Raw genomic sequence first — 20039 nt, forward strand, 5'->3', positions numbered from 1 at the left:
ATTTTATGATTATTTAGATATATCTTGCCAATTGATTCAGGTGTAAAACTCTGAAGAACAATCTTTCTGGATTAACCGGGAATTAACAGTGAAAATTATACTGGTATGCTTATAAACACCTCAAACAGAGATACTAGTAACATCATCTCGTCCACTAAAAAGCCAAGAGACCGTATAAAAAGAAGACAAAGGTAAGTATAATTTTGACATTTAAGCTACTGGTGTGGTATACGAAATTATTTTACCTACAATTGTTTTTTTAACTGAATATCATTATGTACAGGTGACAAGGATTAACGGCTCATTAGTCAGAAACTAACCTCGCAATTTTGGCCATCTGTATTTTTATGAACTCATTTGAAGACAGTCCACGTGGTTTGGTAGAAAATTGGTACTGAACATTAAAAATTGTAAAATGGATTGGTTTCCCAATGTCTCTTTTGCTACTTAAAACACTTCAAATATATATTCCTTCTTAGGTTGTTTACTGAAATGTCAGTTTAATTATTTACCTCTTCCTCCGATCATGTTAGAAACAGGTCAGACAGATTCGCAGTACTGCATAGAGAAATCTTCTAGAGGTTTCCAAATATCGAGAACAACTGCCTATGAAAAGTAAATAGTTTACTCTGTTTGGGACTGGCTATTGGATACAGCACTGCGATAAAAAAAACGTCTTCATCAGCCATTAGTCGCACCGCTGATTAAGACATTCCTGAAAATATATGTATACGCTCTGAAACTATGACTTCTTGTCACACATATTGTGTCAGTGTGAAAAATAAAATCCTGGGAATGTTAAATCTTGAAAATGTTAAGTCTTTAAAATGTTAAATCTTGTAAATGTTAAGTCTTGGAAATGTTAAATCTTGGAAACTCGGAGCTGAATCTCCTGTTTCGTGATGGAATTCATATTTTACTTCAGACCCTCATTAAGGTAACTCTTTGACACGAGGACAACTGTCTTCTGGTAACAACTGGGCTGACATAATATGACAAACAGGAATCAAGTTATGTAGTTAGTTCAAGTTCTTTATTACTTTAAACCACATGGTTTATCAGTATATAAATTACATGTACAACAAGTCCTCACAGAGAAACTTCATTTAAAATCCTTGAAATAACAATGGAAGCAACACTGTCACAACTGTTGATGTCATGTTTTGGCGCCGTCATATAGAAGGTAATGCTTATAAATTGGTCTACATTTTCAAACTATGTGTTACCGGAACCATCTGGACTTTGTGTTCTTAAGCCAGTCTCTGAAATATTGAATAATTTCCCTCTTAAAGCAAACTTAACATTCTACATTGGTTTTATCCCAGTATATAGATTTTCCAGACTACAAGAGCTATAAAAATCAATGTGTTGTTTTTAATTTACACCTACATCTTTTTATATTAATAAATAAAAAACAGATACTTGAATTTGATGTTGTTACATTGTTTATTTCAATCATTGGCACCAGCGGTCAATATAAGGCACATGTTGAACTGATACAAACATACATGATGGACACTTTTAGCAGCATAAAAATATCGTAAGGTTTTGTACCTGTTTTTGTTACCGGTATGGGGGACTCCGTGAGTATTGTCTATAGGTACATACAGTTTAATTGACAGTGTAGGAAATCCTGATGCTATTATGAAGAATTGATATTTAAAAATAACCAAATGTTGTTTTTCCTGGTCTATCATTACACAGCACATATCAACTATGATGTTTAGTAAGTTCTAACAAGTCGAGTATATAAAAGATAGAAAAAATGACGACATTTATATCAGATATTACAATATTGTTAAAAGCACACCGACTGCACATTATCATACGATACAAACTGTAAAAAATCCACGCCATAGTTCAAAATATTTGTTTGAAATGTTCAAACAGAACATTTGTTTCAAATGTATTTTTGTCGTCGTAATTTACTAAATTCAGTTAACTTACATTCACATCGAAGAGATATACAAACATGCAAATACACGTGCACTGAATATGACCTTATGTTCTATAATACGAGATTGTATGGATTAATAAAACTCTGAACAAAAAATGAAAAGCCACAAAAATACATGTTATGTTAAATGATCCAGTAACATCGATCACGCACCTGTCACAATGGGTATATGTATCTCTGGAAACAACATGAGTTATTGTCACCAACAACGAATACAGAAACTGGCCATAGTAAATGCTAACGATTAACTGAGAAAGCAAAACACATACATTTACGTTTATACCGTTGTGTAAATGTTTATATACTAGATTTGAACATATAGTATACTACATGCGACATACTTGAGCTCCAATTCCAGTTATCATCAAAGTCGGGTAAACAATAAATATTTGTCTACTAAAATAGTGTTAATTCAATGCTAAAAGTCTACTTATCGGAAATGAAATTTCACAAAAAATAAACCATTGTTACATATTGTAGCCAACCGAGCATGGGGTCTATTTTTACCTTTCTAAGTATTTAAACATAAAGAGCATGTACTATTATTCTTAAGGCTTGGAAAATGGCAAATGTTTGATAGCTTCGTTGTTTCTACGGGGGTTACATATCTAATATCTTCATAGGAGTTTATTAAGAAAATATACAAAAAATTGGGATTGTTAATTACATATCATTATCGTTAAAACTTCATTGTAAAATGCGGATTTCATACACATTGTAAAATATTACTAACACTTTTATTTTACTCTAGATTTCTTTTGTACAAAAATATTACATTCTATTTCATCACAAAGTACAGTAGCTGACATCTACATATTTACACATTTGCATAGCATAAGTATTATGTAAATCCCTATTAGTAAACACCTTATTATGGTTATATAGAAACTCACATGAATGCCTACATATATATTTATAATTTTAGTAAAACGATCTGTATTAGTACAAATGACAAATATTTTTATTGAAATTTCAAACGATACTGAAGATGAACATCCCTGTCAATGTAATAATCGCGTTTTTGTTATGTATATCATGGAAACCTGATGTCATAGAATTCTTCACTTCCGCCACTACGACTTTAGAATTTTTAAGTTGATTAGCTACAAATATCTTATCATTGCGTTCAAGGAATCCCGGAAGGCACTTTGCGCATGGACGATCAGGCATTGATTGAACGAAGCTATCCAACGATTCTCTCATATTTCCCAGAATTCCCGGTGGCGGAAGCGGAGGTGGTGGTAGATTGTCACAGTTGCAGTCGGCAGGAGTAGAGGATGACATTGCCAGAGCTGTCGAATCTGAAAAGACATCATGCTTATAATTAACAATACACTTATGACAGTATTTTGTTTACATGAACTGTGCTTGATGACTGTTGTTCTAAAAAATGTAATAATTTAAATAATTTTATTTAAAATAACCATTTGTTATTTTGGGATATTATAAAAACATTCCATTTTTTGCACAGACATAAGACCTACTTAAAGCGACGCTGCAAGTATTTGGTATTCTAAAGAAAAATATTGACAAATTAGTTTCCTGATTTTATTATTTCAAAACATTGAAAGTTTGATTATAGCGTTCATATTGAAATCCATGCAACAAATCATACGTATTATGCTTGAAAATTATTTTCAGTCATATAGATGACAGCTCGGTAAAAAATGAAAGTAGAAAGAAAGAAAATGTACGTTATTTGCTTAATGAATAATCTTAATTTCTTAATTGAAATCAGAGCTACATGTATATTAATAGATCACACACATATTATAAGACAATTAATGTAATGATGTATCAATAACCTGTCATAGATATTGATAGATTATACAGGTCTACAGCATTCTACATATTGCATCAGAATGTTAGCATGTATCTGTGATATCATTAACATATTTTTCAAGCAACACAATACACATCTCTACGAACTACTTGCACAACATCGCATAAACTAGATATTGCGTGTTGGATTGACATGATGTTGAGCATATACAAAATTATTAAAGAAATATAAACAGAGTTTGAAAAAAAGAACCGCCAAAGCTTGTGACACATCAAAGCACAATAGAAAACTGTAGGAAACATAATTAACAAATGCTTTATGCAAGCAAATACATGTTTCATAAACAACATATTTCAGCATTTACTCTGTGTATAGACAATATATATGTACATAAAGATACGTATACATAACAACATCGTACAAACAACATGGCATACACATAAACATAGGCCTGGTCCCTGTCTCAAGAATGTTAAAATCATAAATAAAATTCACCTTTCTGATTTCTAGGATATGCCTGATTCCAAATTTGAAACTAGGGGGAGATAATATAGTATTAGAATTAAGCTGAGCGAACAAAAAAAAAAAAAAAAAAAAAAACTGATGGCCAGTCTACACACACATATATATACATATCATTATGTGCGCGCAATAACAATAACCTAAGTGTATGTTTAAAGTGAAAGTGAATGTACATTGCATATAACATTGTATAGCGTAATTATCATTTAAATCTAAACAAGGTCGTCGTCGAATATAGTTTTGTATTTATCTTTAACAGTACTTTGCAATTTACAACGGGGAATAAATTTCAAATATACATCACGCACATAATAAACCTGTGTATAATGCTATCTATTTCAGTATAGAACGGCACGATATCGATATCTTTTTCTATTTCAAAAAGCAAAATTACTATGAAGATCAAACGATTTTACCATGTATAGCAATACTAAGCTGTCATTGTTTAATTGTTTTCCAATCACTGAAATTTTATGAGAAACATTTTCGGTTTGTCATTAAAAAATATAGGTTAATGATATAACTGATTCACATCTTCAACACGAGTATAAATATAAAGAAGAAAGTAAACGTATGGAGGCATTTGATTAAGATTCTAAAGGTATATTGAACTTAAATCCCTCTATAAACAGCCTTCAATAAGCTTTTTCTGAATTAAGAAAAAAACGGCATAGTATTTGATACTGAGGCTTAACTGAGAGGATTGTACTAAAGATCCACAAAACATTAGACGTTTCGATACCATTTGAACGTTAGACACAGAAGCACCAAAAAGCTAGCCTACATCATACGCTAGTGGTGTTTAGTACTTAAAGCGTTGATACTTAAGACACTTAAATGTGAAGAAAAATGTGTAGATTATAGAGATAGGAACAGAATACACCATTCAAAACACTTAGTCGTGGACAACAATATAACGGATATAAATACATAACATACCAACAACAACGAAAGAAAAGACAACATCGTATTGTGCTGAAAAAAGCAGTGGGGTAACAGGAAAGGAAAACGGGTTGAAAACATTCCGATAAACACGTGTAAGATTGTTAATGTGGCCAGGTCGTTAAGAGGAGACACGTGGAATATATAATCAATGATAATTATGATAGCACATACGTAATAAATATCATGCGGGTTTGGTGAAATTATGGGATATCCCCTCGAGGTGGTCTACTGTCGTCATCATCGCCATCACCACTCCCTGGGCCGTCTGTTCCTTCAATTTCAATACCTGTAGATAGAGTGAACACTGGACTGTATGTTAAGGGTGTTACAAGGGCGCCTCTCGTGTCCATGGTGAAAAGAACAAGTAAGATTTTATTGACATCTAAAGGTAAGCGAAAATTTTCTTAGACTTTGCCCTATAAAGCGCCGCACTACACCAGAAATATATTCTGCAGCAATGACTTTTGCGCCACAATGAATAACATGACAAAGCTAGCGATTCATATCGTCTGTACATTATTAGTTTGAATGTGTTTTTGTCGAATTCATAACATTACTCAACATCATGTACGCTACTGTAATAGCATATTGAGAAAACCTTAAAAATGACCCGACATTACAAACATGCAAAAACGTGATCAAAGGTCACAGCACACCTGTGTAGGGTTGGATCTGATCAGCATGCCTGTGATTGGGTAGGGGATTGTGTACAGGTGTGGTACTGTTGTAATTAGCATTTTAAATTGTCATGCAGGTGTTTATAGATTTCCCCTACGTATTCAACCCGAGTAAAGAGCAAATTTCATCAATATCATCAATTTTCACTTAAATAAAACATGTTTACATGGTGACGTACATTTCAACTGCTTATGTGACAACATGATAGCAAAGTGCCTAGCGTAGCTAAATAGCATTATATGTGATAATTATAGTCACTAGTCCATATTTCTAAACAAGTTTGCATTATAAAAATTGTTTGGATTCGCCGTTTTTTTTCGGTTTTTAAATATCCACAATTGAAATCTGAATAACATTTCGGTAAATCGAAATCAGAGCCTCTAGTGACTGCTAGCTTTTCAACCTTTTTATTAAGGTATTAAAATGTGTAGAAATATGGATTTTCAACAATATTGTAACGTATAAACTAATGTTTTTCACATGTTGACATAAAGTTGTGACACATTGGTGATGAAACAAACATACCTTATATGGTGAAGATCCCGTGAAGACTTACCACACATTTCCGAGTCCTCGTCGGAATTATCGCCACAATCGTCATCGTCATTGCACATCAAAGTGTTGTCAATGCATTTCTTATTATTACACTGGAATTGTGACGGGGAACATGGGGATGGTTTCGTTCCTGGAATATAGCCAAACATCTACCTCATAATATTGTTTCTGGTGAAGCTAGAAAAACCCACTGAAGGCTCCGAAAAAACTCCCGTATTTTTGTAAGTGTCTCTTTCCTACGTGCCAACGCAGAAAATAGAATTGATTTTTAAGTGTTTGCATTATTTTGGTAATAAAAGATAATTGATTCCAGAATTGTTTGTAAATTTACCACCTTAAAAATACCAGTAAGTATCTAAACGATTCCCAGTAATGAAAAAAATGACGTCACAAAGTCAAATCATTCGCTTCACTGCATTCATTTTGATTTTGTTGCGAATTTAAAAAAAAAAAAGCGAAAACGAGGCTCTGATATAACGAAACCCTCCGCATGTTCACCATTTTGCTGAGATGAAAGAAGGTTGATCAATCTATCAGTTTTGACAAGGACTGTTCCTCACCATATCAGGTATGTATGATTGGGTGGCGTGTTACACCATGAAACGAATAGATATCAACAAAACTCTTATCGGGTATGTCTGAATGGATTACGTTTAATCCACCACGAAACGAACAGATCTAATAGGATACTTTGTAATTTCTGACATCGATTTCAAGCACGAAGTTAAATAAAATCACTCTTCCACAAAAAGCAGAAAACAAATAAAAAAAGGAACTGAAAAAATGTTAAGAAATATTAGTAAGGCAGCCCATTCATATATATTTGGTTACGTGTAAACATAATTTGCAGTCGCGCAGATAGACTGGTTACCAAATGCTAAGGTTTTGTAAAGAAATGACCGGTTTTGAATTTTTAAAATAAAGACAAGTGCAAGCCAATAATTAAAATTATTTTATTGGCAATGTTGATATTTTAGAGATAGGGGCCAGTCTATCCCGCAGATAAATCTGAAGCGCCTAGATGTCATGCAATTATTTTATTGGGGTCATATATTGACATAATTGAATGAGACTATTGGACGACTTTCCACTAAACGCCGCGTTGTTTTAAATTACATTATGTAACATGCAGTCGTGATTTTTGTATCAATCCTTTGTACCACAGGCTTACCAAACAAGTACATGAAGTCAGTATGAATAACATAGTCATTATATTATTAAGAATTATTTTATCTTTTTGTAATTTTTTTTAATTTTTATTTACTGGCATAGCATCCTGAAAATCAGCAGCATCTAAAATATTGATGCAAATATATAACCGTCCAAAGCGTTGACACAACATATGCTATCATTGTGACAAAATGATGCCATATACATGTAATTATCATTTGATCTACAAAAGCGAATTCTGTAATTCGAGGTCGCAATGCCAAGTTTCAATACATATTCATGAGAAGCATCTGAAATACAGACTATAAGAACTAAGTAAGATTGACTTACATATCGTATAAGTATCCCCTACGTACCACACAGATGACATACATATAATATAAGTACTACGTACCACACACGGCTTCGGATTCGTCCGACGAGTCGTCACAGTCGCCGTAGGTGTCACACTTGAAAGCACCAGGTATACACTGCCCACTGTTACAGCGGAACTCGTCCGGATTACATTTGGGACCTGTCTCGGAACAATGTAGCATGGTAATACAACACGCGTACAGGCAATGTACGTACGCTTAACACACACCGGTATAAACTCATTAAAACGGAATTCCATAGGTGTTAGTACACCGGTATAAACTCATTAAAACGGAATTCCATAGGTGTTAGTACACCGGTATATACTCATTAAAACGGAATTCCGTAGGTGTTAGTACACCGGTAAAAACTCATTAAAACGGAATTCCCTAGGTGTAAGTATAGTACCTGGATACATGTTAGGAGGAACATCAATAATGACAATGAAACAGCACAGCACAGTAAACACTTGGTGTTAGTGGCTAACGAGAACATGACAGGATAACGTTCCTGTTTGCAAAGAACCAGAAAAAACTGCTCTATATCAGAAGCAAAATGGTTGGTGGGGATGTTTAATGTATATTGGTAACGATTAGCCTTAAACTTAAGAAGCAAATAAAAAGTGGTACCTATAAAAATGGGGAAAATTATAGTATTCGCAAAACTACATTTACGGCTCTGATAGAAAATTTTACAACGATCCATTTGAAACTCCGACATCTCACCAGTTAGTATGGCTTTAAGAATTAGATATAAACTACAGTTCGTATGTTGAAACGGAGCGTCCGAATCAGGTCGTTCAGCCAATTGAATAATATATGAAATGGTAACTCATGTGAGATACTATATGTATTGGCATGATCATAGCTGCATCTTATTTTATGTTTCAAAATGAACCATGGCAAAAATGAAAAAAGTGATACTATATTCGAAACAGCTTTATTGGAAACGAAATACAAAATTAGTTCAGTGGTAATTTTTTTGTCTCTAGATTTGGTGTTGAAATTAATATTCAATGATTGCAAATCGTGTTTATTATCAAGAGAGAAGTACATGATAGAGTACAGACGGAAAGTAAATCAGAAAATACAATGGAAGTGTGAATACTGACAAGTACTTCAGCAGAGATATGACTAGTGGACAGGTGTTGCCAACAGGGAATGTTAAATACATAATTGTTAGTGGCGATAATATTATAGAAAGACAAAAGGGAAAAAAAGGAGAAAATATCGAAATGGATGATAAATTTATAATAAACGAAAATAAACAGAAAAGAAGCACAGAAGAGTACTTGTCGAAAAGACAAAACAATATCCAGAGGAGTGCTTGTCGAAAAGACAAAACAGTATCCAGAGATGTGCTTGTCGAAAAGTCAAAACAGTATCCAAAGACGTGCTTATCGAAAAGACAAAACAGTATCCAGAGACGTGCTTGTCGAAAAGTCAAAACAGTATCCAGAGACGTGCTTGTCGAAAAGACAAAACAGTATCCAGAGACGTGCTTGTCGAAAAGTCAAAACAGTATCCAGAGACGTGCTTGTCGAAAAGACAAAACAATGCCCAGAGGAGTGTTTATCTTAAGTACGAGAGAAACATACCATTAAAGAATATATAGCGTCATTTAATAGGTCAAAGATGGCAGGACAACAAGACAGAAGATTGAATAGTGAAACGAAGTCTGACCCAAGGAAAGATATAACAAAAGAATGAACAAGGGTAAGGTGGACCAAAAATCTGAAAGTACACAAAAAGTATTAGATGTATGATAAAGACAGAACAAACTAAAGGAGATATACACACATCACAAAAACATCGACAACGTACAGATACACCAGGCAGTGTATTAGTAGAAATTCACATAGAAGACGTTCAAAAACAAAGAACATACATCTTGATAAGTAAGCATACACCAATTAACATACAGTAAACCATACACAAGTTCTTACAGGTACGTAACTGTATTTAACATTTAGTGTACAAGACGTTTGAAATAATTTCCATCACAATTGATATATACAATGTATACCGAAACTGTTTGTCTATAGAACTACTGTACATCGAAATGGTCTGTATCCCTGACGATCACAAAAGCTTAAATCCAGCAAGTCAGTCTATACGCTCGTATTACATCACAATTCATTTAGATATTTTATATTGATATGTTAGAATCTACACCAGGTAATGAAGTTAACATATATCTGTTAACATGTAACTAGTAACACAAATTTGATAGTGTTATCATATATCTGTTAACATGTAACTAGTAACACAAATTTGATAGTGTTATCATATATCTGTTAACATGTAACTAGTAAAACAAAGTTGATAGTGTTATCATATATCTGTTAACATGTAACTAGTAACACAAATTTGATAGTGTTATCATATATCTGTTAACATGTAACTAGTAACACAAATTTGATAGTGTTATCATATATCTGTTAACATGTAACTAGTAAAACAAAGTTGATAGTGTTATCATATATCTGTTAACATGTAACTAGTAACACAAATTTGATAGTGTTATCATATATCTGTTAACATGTAACTAGTAACACAAATTTGATAGTGTTATCATATATCTGTTAACATGTAACTAGTAAAACAAAGTTGATAGTGTTATCATATCGTCGAAAAACCTGCAAATAGATTAAAACATTATAGCATTATAAAGTACTTGGTATTAGTTAGTAATAAGAATTAATGATAATGGACATATATTCTATTGCTATTATACGTATATAACTATTGTTACTGTAAGTATGTTTCTAAATTGCAAATAATAAGGCAGTGTATATATGTACGTCACCATAGTAACCATGTAAATGATAAACCATCCCATCACCACCCTAATCTAGCAAGTGTACTAAAGCAAGTATCTAATCAAAGCAAAATGTTTTAATTGAAAGCAGTGTATGTAAAATGGTTAAAGCACCTGGCAGTTATGTAAATATTGAACACATTTTTTTCATTATGCGAGTTGTTGAACTCTCCTTCCGTCTAAAGCATTGTAAGTTATTTTTCTTATTTATATTTCTATGTGTATTATATCCAGTGGTATTTTCAGGAAGCAACTAAATTGTCTAAAGAACTTCAAAAATCTGAGACAGGTTTAATAGAACCCCAATATCACCAATATTTGGTGTTTCAAGCCGACTTTGAATGGTCTGCAGTATGATATTCATTTGGGGTGCACTCTGAAACTCTGAGTTTTAATCATATATTAGTGTTATTGGAACAAGCTTTGTTAAATTTAGATTGGTATTACTATATTATCATTGATACAAGGTTGTTATAATAAAGGAGACATTTTTATCATCGCCTTGTGTCCTCCTATGTCTGATCGTCATCTACCTTCAGGTGTAATTTTTACACCTTTATATAACGAAGTGTTAATAAAGGTATAATGAGCATGTTAACAGTTTTATAACGTTACATTACCATGTACACGGCAGTATAGTTCTGCTTTACTTTTACGATTCCAAATATACCGCGACAATGTTCTGTCTTCAAACTTGCAAAGTTGTCGTAAGAATATCTCTCAACATTATATGCTGTATTCCCGACAAGTCTACAATTTCATAATACTTAAAAGAAATGTTTTCGATTCCTAATAGTACACTGACTAACTTGAAAAAATACACACCCAAGTTTCTTGTCTTAAAACTATTATTCAGTTTAAACATGTAAAGATAAAAGATACAGCCAATATTTCTAATAACTAATCCTTCCTACAATGAACCTGTATAAAATATATGGCCATAACATGGTAGTCGTAATGTTATAACAACAAAACAGTAAAAGGAAAGAAAACCAGACACCAAGCCATGAAACTTAATTTGTTACGTGGATATATTTAGGCCTTTATATAACTGTATAATTGTGAGACAATAGCCCTTACAGCTGTTATACTGTCAATTGTGTTTTGCCGGCTATATTACCGGAAACATCAACTAGATGATCACTAAATAATCTACACACAGAACTGCAGGGCTGGTGATTACATACAACATAAAGGAATGCTTGAAAACAACATCTAACTGTTCAAATAATCATAGAATGTCGTTTGTCGGTTGATCCTCAGGTTATTTTATGTTGTCGAGGATGCATAAAACTGTCAGCTATACCACTCTCGTGTAACTGGTCGTTTTTAGAAAGAGCACACCCCAAACAATGTGGTTAGAGTACGAATGATGATTAGTAGTATACAAACGAAAATCAATGAAATGAATTCAGATGATGCCAACTTCTCTCACCGAAGAGACTGGTGAAAGACGTGATGGTTTAACAATGACATACCACAGTTGGCTGCCTCTCCCTCGTCAGATCCATCCACGCAATCATTGGTACCATCACATAGGAATGATGGTGCTATACATCGTTTGGTATCACAGAGGAACTGACCTTCTGGACATCTCACTGTGACAGGGCCTGCAAGTAAATATATGACGGCGTGTCCGCCACAACAATGGAATAACACAAAATGGACCAAACGATCCGGCAATACACTGGCACCAACATATTGTATGTAAACAATAGCGACTGGCTTTATCAGATGGATACATGTAAGTTGATTTTCGAGACAAGGCTACTTTTAAATGCAGATGATGATAATCTGGCTACAAATATCATTCCCGAAAATATGGCTATATAATTTTAATCTTCATCGGTTTTGCTACCATTGCGTCGTTGAAAGAACATAAAAAATGACAGAAATAAATATTAAGTATTATACCATACAAATCTCGTCTTAGGCAGAGTTGAATAAGCATATGTATTACCCCAATTATGGTATAATATAGGTTATATGCCTTAGGCTCGAAGAAGGTCAAGCAAAAATGTTTTAAAAAATGCATTCCAACATTATAAGTAGGTGTCAAGATAGAAATACTCACAGTTTCGTTCGTCCGAGCCGTCCGGACAATCAATGATGTCATCACATTTATAATCAGCCCCAATACATTTCGTCCCATCTGCACACGCGAACTGATTAGCTGAACAACCTGAGTATAACGGGGAAATTCTGAACAGGGACCTGGTACATTTATAAATTTAATGTTTCTGTTTAACTCCAAACCTATTGTACTTTATCTGGGTATAAATTATCTGAGAAGACGGTTATATGTTACATATAACATGTGGTAAAATGTGCCCAGATATAATACCTAAATAATATCGATGACCATTGTCTATATATGCAAAATATATTGTCAACCAAAGTTTATATATATATATATGATTTTAAATGTTAATCATAGTCCATAAATATCTAAGTATATAAAAACGTATGGAATGAGCTCTCATGAGCTATGATACAAGTTTTTTGGAGTATCCCCTTACAAGTTTTGGGAGTAGTCTCCCCTTACCTGGTCGTGGTGTAGTAGGCGCTGGGGTGACCGGTTGGGGCGGGAGAAGAATTAATGTTTTATTTAATTCGTTTATCTTTTCCTTTATTCCTACAAGGTCTATTTCTAAAACTTCGACTCGGTTACAACACCGTGTCATATTGGCTATAAGGACCTGGAAATTATAATGGCAAAATGTCATGATTAAAACGTACCGCGATAGAAAATGTGCATTTTCACCAAGTAAAATTCTAAAAATTCAACATTCCCTACAACGGCATTAGATCTAGTCTACTGTCCGTTATAAGCAGGAATTACATGTAAATTATACAGTTTTTTGTTTTTGTTTTGTATAAACAAATAGTAATACGTAGGACCACATCTAAATATTTATTGAACTGTTCGAAATGTAAATTAAGTACATTATAGTAGAGTCTAACCAGAGACTTACATTTATATACACATGTACTAATAAGTATATAGGTCTCTGGTCTTAAATACATTTGCAGTTTTCAGGACTCCCACAACTAAATCAGCCAATCAGCTGGTATTTTACCTGAAACAATTCCCTGAAGAAAATATGTGTCTTGGGTTTGTAGCCGTTTTCCTGAGTAAATAACATGACATGGATACTTTCTATATACGAAATTAAAGAGTTGGGTCTTGAGATTCGGAAAATCAAAAATATCAACTCCTACTAGAAATAGAACGACGTAGGATTCCGGGTGTAAAAAGGCGGGAATTCCCCAAGGTTGGGGTTCCTCAGTGCACTGTAAATGTCAGGATTACTGTCTTTCGAGTACCTGTGTGCTCTTATATGCCATTAAACCCATACAATAACATCATTTATCAGGTAGCGAAAACCTCAAACTTTAATTCGATATAAATTTCACATCATCATGATCATTTGAACTCCAAATGAGTGAATAGTCAAATATTTAGTTGTGTGAGCCCTTCAATAAGAAGTGAGGCATATAATGTTTACCTGTATAGTCTTTTCTAGGATCTTTATCCTTTCTGTAACAAAAAGGTATAGTACAAATAGATTTCATAAAAATAATTGTGTAGATACTAATTATGTATTTGTGTATTTGTGGCTCAGTTAGTTTGCGGTAAAAAACAATGATCAAATGGATCAAACACACGAACGGATGGAATCGACTTGTGGGGTATACTAGTAGTCTTCAAACTGTTGGCCCGCTTTGATAAATATACAGATATTTTCAATAACACACACAGAGCTTTTTTTGATAACGCATACTCACAGCAAATGCACAAAAAGATCTGTTTTTGATAACACATATTCAGAAAGATTGTTTCCTATAGGCGAAGAAGATATTTTTATTGGCCAAATCGTGAATGTTCCCTCTGAGTGAGTACAATAGGACATACCCATATCTGCGTTTTCTCCATTTCGTCCGTCTATCCCGTTTCTTCCATCCACTCCGTCTCGACCATTCCTCCCATCAGTACCGTCCCTTCCTGGGGCACCTGGTTCTCCAGAAACACCGGGATTCCCATCATTCCCCGGGGGCCCTGGTGGTCCGGATGATCCTGGCGGTCCAGCTGGCCCAACGGGTCCCCTTTCTCCCATTTGTCCGTTTATTCCGGGCGAACCAGCCGATCCCCTAGCCCCATCTTGTCCCGGGAAGCCGGGTAGACCAATTTCACCTGCAGGTCCCATATCTCCTTTCTGTCCTTTTGGACCAATAAGCCCTGGTAGATATATAAATAATATATGATATATGGAGGTCGTCTGTTACAACTTTAATAGAATAAGATATATAATCATTAGATGTAGTCTACTTACCGTCCAGACCCCTTTCTCCAGTCAATCCTGTCGCGCCGTCAAGTCCGTTTCTCCCAGTATTACCCCTGGGTCCCCTTTCTCCTTTCTGTCCGGGGAGACCCGTCGGACCAGGATCACCGGGTTCACCTTTGACGGGCTTAAAAAAATAAATCACAACTTGGTGACAATGTCTGTAGAGTACATAAAAGAATATGATGATAACTTCTGTACAGTACATATAAAAATATGATAATTGATTTCTTTCATCGATCAAATTAAAACGTGTTGCTATTCCAGATCAACTTCATGAATCAAACTTACAATTCCATTACTTTCACCGCCAGTTCCTGGAGGTCCCGGGGGTCCCGGAGGTCCACGTGGTCCTTGTATGCCGGGGAGACCCATTTCTCCAGAGGGTCCTTCTTCCCCGTCCTGTCCGTCACGTCCCCTCGGGCCGACCTCACCCCTCCGTCCTATTAAGCCATTAGCCCCAGGAAGTCCATCAGCTCCCGCTGAACCTGGGACTCCTACAAAAAACACGAATCATAGTGAGTTGTTATAATAAAATATCTTGCATTCCGTTTACTCCCAGAGATTTTCCATTTTCGATTGAGGCCTTTATTTTTATATTAACAACGGAACGCCGATTATAAGCTGTAACCAACATCCCTGGTCTGGAGTGTTAAACTATCTCACCTGGATCTCCTTTCCTGCCAGGCAACCCAGACACTCCGGGTGGTCCTGGCATTCCATCTCCCCCTTTCGGTCCCCGTGGTCCTGTAGGTCCCTCTGGCCCTCTAGGTCCAGTCCTTCCCGCTATCCCAGGCTCTCCGCGCTCTCCCTTAACACCAGTTCCGTTAACAATAGTCGTCTGTACAGAAAACATAAATACCCTGACTTTCTTTTATAAAAGACATATGTTTCTGTTTCGACTTTGTATTAGTCGGTGGTACGTTAAAGACGTGTTATACAAACACTTACCGTACTCGATGAACGCCTTTCTAACGTAGTTACCCTCTCCGTTAAATTGTGGAATTGTCGACAATCAAAACATTCTGAGAAGAAAAATCAAGTACGGGTATTACTTTATCTAATGAAGTGACCATGTCAGAAAACGTTAGTGGGCAGGAATTCTGATAAAATAACTGTAAATAATTCCGTACAAAAATATACAAATGCTCATTTCAAGAGATGGATACTGGGTCATATGGTTATTTTATTTAATCGATATCCCAGACAAAAATGCACCGATACAAATATATATAAATCAAAGCCTGACCAAACATATATATGTATACTTACTAGAATCACATTTAGGCCCCTCCCATCCGGGACAGCATACTTTTTTAGTGACAGGTTGAAGTTTTGTGTACCACCTATTCCGCTGTCTGAAAAGTTTAGCAAGTTGTTTTGGTCTAAGAGGAAGACACAACGGAATCTTATCCTAATTAATACAATACAGAGTGTTAATGATTCAGAAAATGATGCATACGTGTATGACATGTACATTATATACAAATTATATTATTGAGACAATGATGCATTTATATCATATATGAACAGGTAGCAGTTGTGCATTTCAACACATACATTTGTGAAGACCAAAGATATGATATAGATATATACATGTATTGATATTACTTCCACTTTCACTTTGACGAAAATACGATATGCAGTATTTATCTTAAACATTTCATCAGAGCATGCAGATAAAGCTGATATTTAAATCAAATGAGAGTTATGCCCCTTCATACACTTTGAAGAGGTCTTGACGTGTTTTTTTCTTCAAAACTTACTGTGTTGTTAATGCAAACGTTTAAGAAAATCTCGATATTAAAAAACATGCATTAAGTTAAGAATGCAAAATTGTATTGACCAAACACATATAGTGGTTATCAGTGTACAGTAACAGTATCAACTGTGACAAAATGGGAGAAAAAAGTCACAGGTACATTTTTCAAATTTCAAATTTAAATCTGATATTTGGTTAATATTTTTATATCAACACACTTTTCTATCTTTCTAATTATAAATAAATTTAAAAAATGGTGAATTTAAACTGAACAAGCGGATATCTATAAACCGTAATCAAGAAACTAAAACAGAACTAGTGAAAATCTACAACTTAATGAACTGAACCGGTGAACATCAACAACTTAATTAACTGAACCGGTGAAAATCTACATCTACAACTACATCTTAATGAACTGAACTGGTGAACATCTACAACTACATCATAATGAACTGAACCGGTGAACATCTACAACTTAATGAACCGGTGAACATCTACAACTACATCTTAATGAACTGAACCGGTGAAAATCTACATCTTAATGAACCGGTGAACATCTACATCTACAACTTAATGAACTGAACCGATGAACATCTACATCTACAACTTAATGAACTGAACCGATGAACATCGACAACTTAATGAACTGAACCGGTGAACATCTACAACTTAATGAACTGAACCAGTGAACATCTACAGCTTAATGAACTGAACCGGTGAACATCGACAACTTAATGAACTGAACCGGTGAACATCTACATCTTAATGAACTGAACCGGTGAACATCTACAACTTAATGAACTGAACCGGTGAACATCTACAACTTAATGAACTGAACCGGTGAACATCTACAACTTAATGAACTGAACCGGTGAATATCTACAACTTAATGAACTGGATCGGTGAAAATCTACATCTTAATGAACCGGTGAACATCTACAACTACATCTTAATGAACTGGACCGGTGAACATCTACATCTTAATGAACTCAACCGGTGAACATCTACATCTGAATGAACTGAACCGGTGAACATCTACAACTTAATCAACTGAACCGGTGAACATCTACATCTTAATGAACTGAACTGGTGAACATCTACAACTTAATGAACTGGACCGGTGAACATCTACAACTACATCTTAATGAACTGAACCGGTGAACATCTACATCTTAATGAACTGAACCGGTGAATATCTACAACTTAATGAACTGAACCAGGGAACATCTACAACTTAATGAACTGAACCGGTGAACATCTACATCTACATCTTAATGAACTGAACCGGTGAATATCTACAACTTAATGAACTGAACCGGTGAACATCTACATCTTAATGAACTGAACCGGTGAACATCTACAACTTAATGAACTGAACCGATGAACATCTACATCTACAACTTAATGAACTGAACCGGTGAACATCTACAACTTAATGAACTGAACCGGTGAACATCTACAAATTAATGAACTGAACCGGTGAACATCTACAAATTAATGAACTGAACCGGTGAACATCTACAAATTAATGAACCGGTGAACATCTGCATCTTAATGAACTAATACTACACAGACCTAACTAATGGGTAGCGTCATACTTACTGGTCCCAGCACCACTTGCTTTTATATTCTGTGAAAGTATTAGTACATTGCCTGAAATAAATCATGCCACATCTTAGATATAATAATAGTCGCTCAGTAATACACACACTTGATGTCGGAAATCAATTCAACATTAACATAAAGACATGTGGAATATTCTAATGTCATTATCCACAAATAAAAAAGTTACACTGCAGGTATCGAGTTTAACTATAAATAGAGTCGTGTACCTAGGATGAAACAGACATCAGGTGTGTGTTCAAATATAAATCATCAAAAACAAAGTACATTATTGGTGCTCGGCAAACAGCAATGCAAAATACAGGTGATCATGATATAAAAACAAGGCGAACATCAGACAGGTGACCGTGATATTACAATATCTGTGAATTTGTATGTTGATATATAAAGATGTAAACCTAAAGGTGAGACATTGGTACAATTCGTTAGTTGAGACTAAAGAGATTGATAAAACTGAGGGTATAAGCAATGGCTACACTGGGCAACATCTGATGATATCTATCGACGTTTCCACAGCCACATGGCCTCGGTTTTACGATCGTTGGTAGGAAATGCCTGAAAGCATTTCCGTTATCGTAAAAAGGTGCAAAAGTTAAATAGAAATTGTCCATTATTTCATTACACCCCAGCAATATTTCCTGATGGACAAACCTCTGAAGTGTTACTGATCGTTAACAAGGAAATTATTTAAATCATTTGTACTACATCTCTTTTTTTTTAAATGCAGCAGTATGTTCCTAGGGCACACCTCGGGAGTGTTACAGCCGTGTTACAATAGATACCAGCGATGTCTTCCATCCCGATAGCTTTTCTGGATCATAGCAACTTATATATAGATACGTAAACATATACGTCTGGCGAGTGAGGGCTCCTTCCTCAGGGGTGACCTATTATCACACGTTTCTCATTGTGCTATAGATAACCGGTCATGGTCCAGTGTTTATACTGATCAAATAGGGTTCGTGTTGGCGAGCACAGGACTCTAAAATAGGGTTCGTGTTGGCGAGCACAGGACTCTAAAATAGGGTTCGTGTTGGCGAGCACAGGACTCTCAAATAGGGTTCGTATTGGCGAGCACAGGGACTCTAAAATAGGGTTCGTGTTGGCGAGCGCAGGGACTCTCAAATATGGTTCGTGTTGGCGAGCACAGGGATTCTCAAATAGGGTTCGTGTTGGCGAGCACAGGGACTCTCAAATAGGGTTAGAGTTGGCGAGCACAGGGATTCTCAAATAGGGTTCGTGTTGGCGAGCACATGGACGCGTGTTGGCGATCACAGGGACTCTCAAATAGGGTTCGTGTTGGCGATCACAGGGACTCTCAAATAGGGTTAGTATTGGCGATCACAGGGACTCTCAAATAGGGTTAGTGTTGGCGAGCACAGGGACTCTCAAATAGGGTTAGTGTTGGCGATCACAGGGACTCTCAAATAGGGTTAGTGTTGGCGATCACAGGGACTCTCAAATAGGTGTTGGCGAGCACATGGACGCGTGTTGGCGATCACAGGGACTCTCAAATAGGGTTAGTGT

General features: G+C 35.3%; 1 protein-coding gene and 1 long non-coding RNA gene across 6 annotated transcripts in view; one reads left to right on the top strand and one right to left on the bottom strand.

Annotated features, from left to right (window-relative positions):
- Nucleotides 1-1427: 1427 nt before the first annotated feature.
- The window catches only part of LOC117325658 (collagen alpha-1(I) chain-like), a 52157-nt gene continuing 33545 nt past the window's right edge, over nt 1428-20039 (bottom strand). The window contains exons 2-16 of one of the 5 annotated variants that reach the window (XM_033882055.1): nt 18492-18542; nt 16400-16485; nt 16079-16152; nt 15794-15968; nt 15419-15624; nt 15119-15254; nt 14701-15024; nt 14294-14325; nt 13330-13483; nt 12859-12966; nt 12263-12394; nt 8005-8124; nt 6442-6570; nt 5379-5493; nt 1428-3258 (exon numbers count right to left, since the gene is read on the bottom strand). In XM_033882055.1, the coding sequence (XP_033737946.1) occupies nt 5408-5493; nt 6442-6570; nt 8005-8124; nt 12263-12394; nt 12859-12966; nt 13330-13483; nt 14294-14325; nt 14701-15024; nt 15119-15254; nt 15419-15624; nt 15794-15968; nt 16079-16152; nt 16400-16485; nt 18492-18542 (1813 nt within the window). In that variant the 3' untranslated portion in view covers nt 1428-3258; nt 5379-5407. Of the gene's footprint in view, nt 3259-5378; nt 5494-6410; nt 6571-8004; nt 8125-8887; nt 10603-12262; nt 12395-12858; nt 12967-13329; nt 13484-14293; nt 14326-14700; nt 15025-15118; nt 15255-15418; nt 15625-15793; nt 15969-16078; nt 16153-16399; nt 16486-18491; nt 18543-20039 lie in introns of those variants that run through there. The other 4 variants (XM_033882056.1, XM_033882057.1, XM_033882059.1 and 1 more) reach the window with 4 other exon arrangements.
- Nucleotides 8109-9030, top strand: LOC117325659. Its single transcript, XR_004532360.1, has 2 exons — nt 8109-8225; nt 8314-9030. It is a non-coding gene; the product is annotated as an uncharacterized LOC117325659 (long non-coding RNA).

The sequence above is a fragment of the Pecten maximus genome, chromosome 4 (genome assembly GCF_902652985.1).
Source record: "Pecten maximus chromosome 4, xPecMax1.1, whole genome shotgun sequence".
In the NCBI taxonomy this organism is placed as follows: Eukaryota; Metazoa; Mollusca; class Bivalvia; order Pectinida; family Pectinidae; genus Pecten; species Pecten maximus.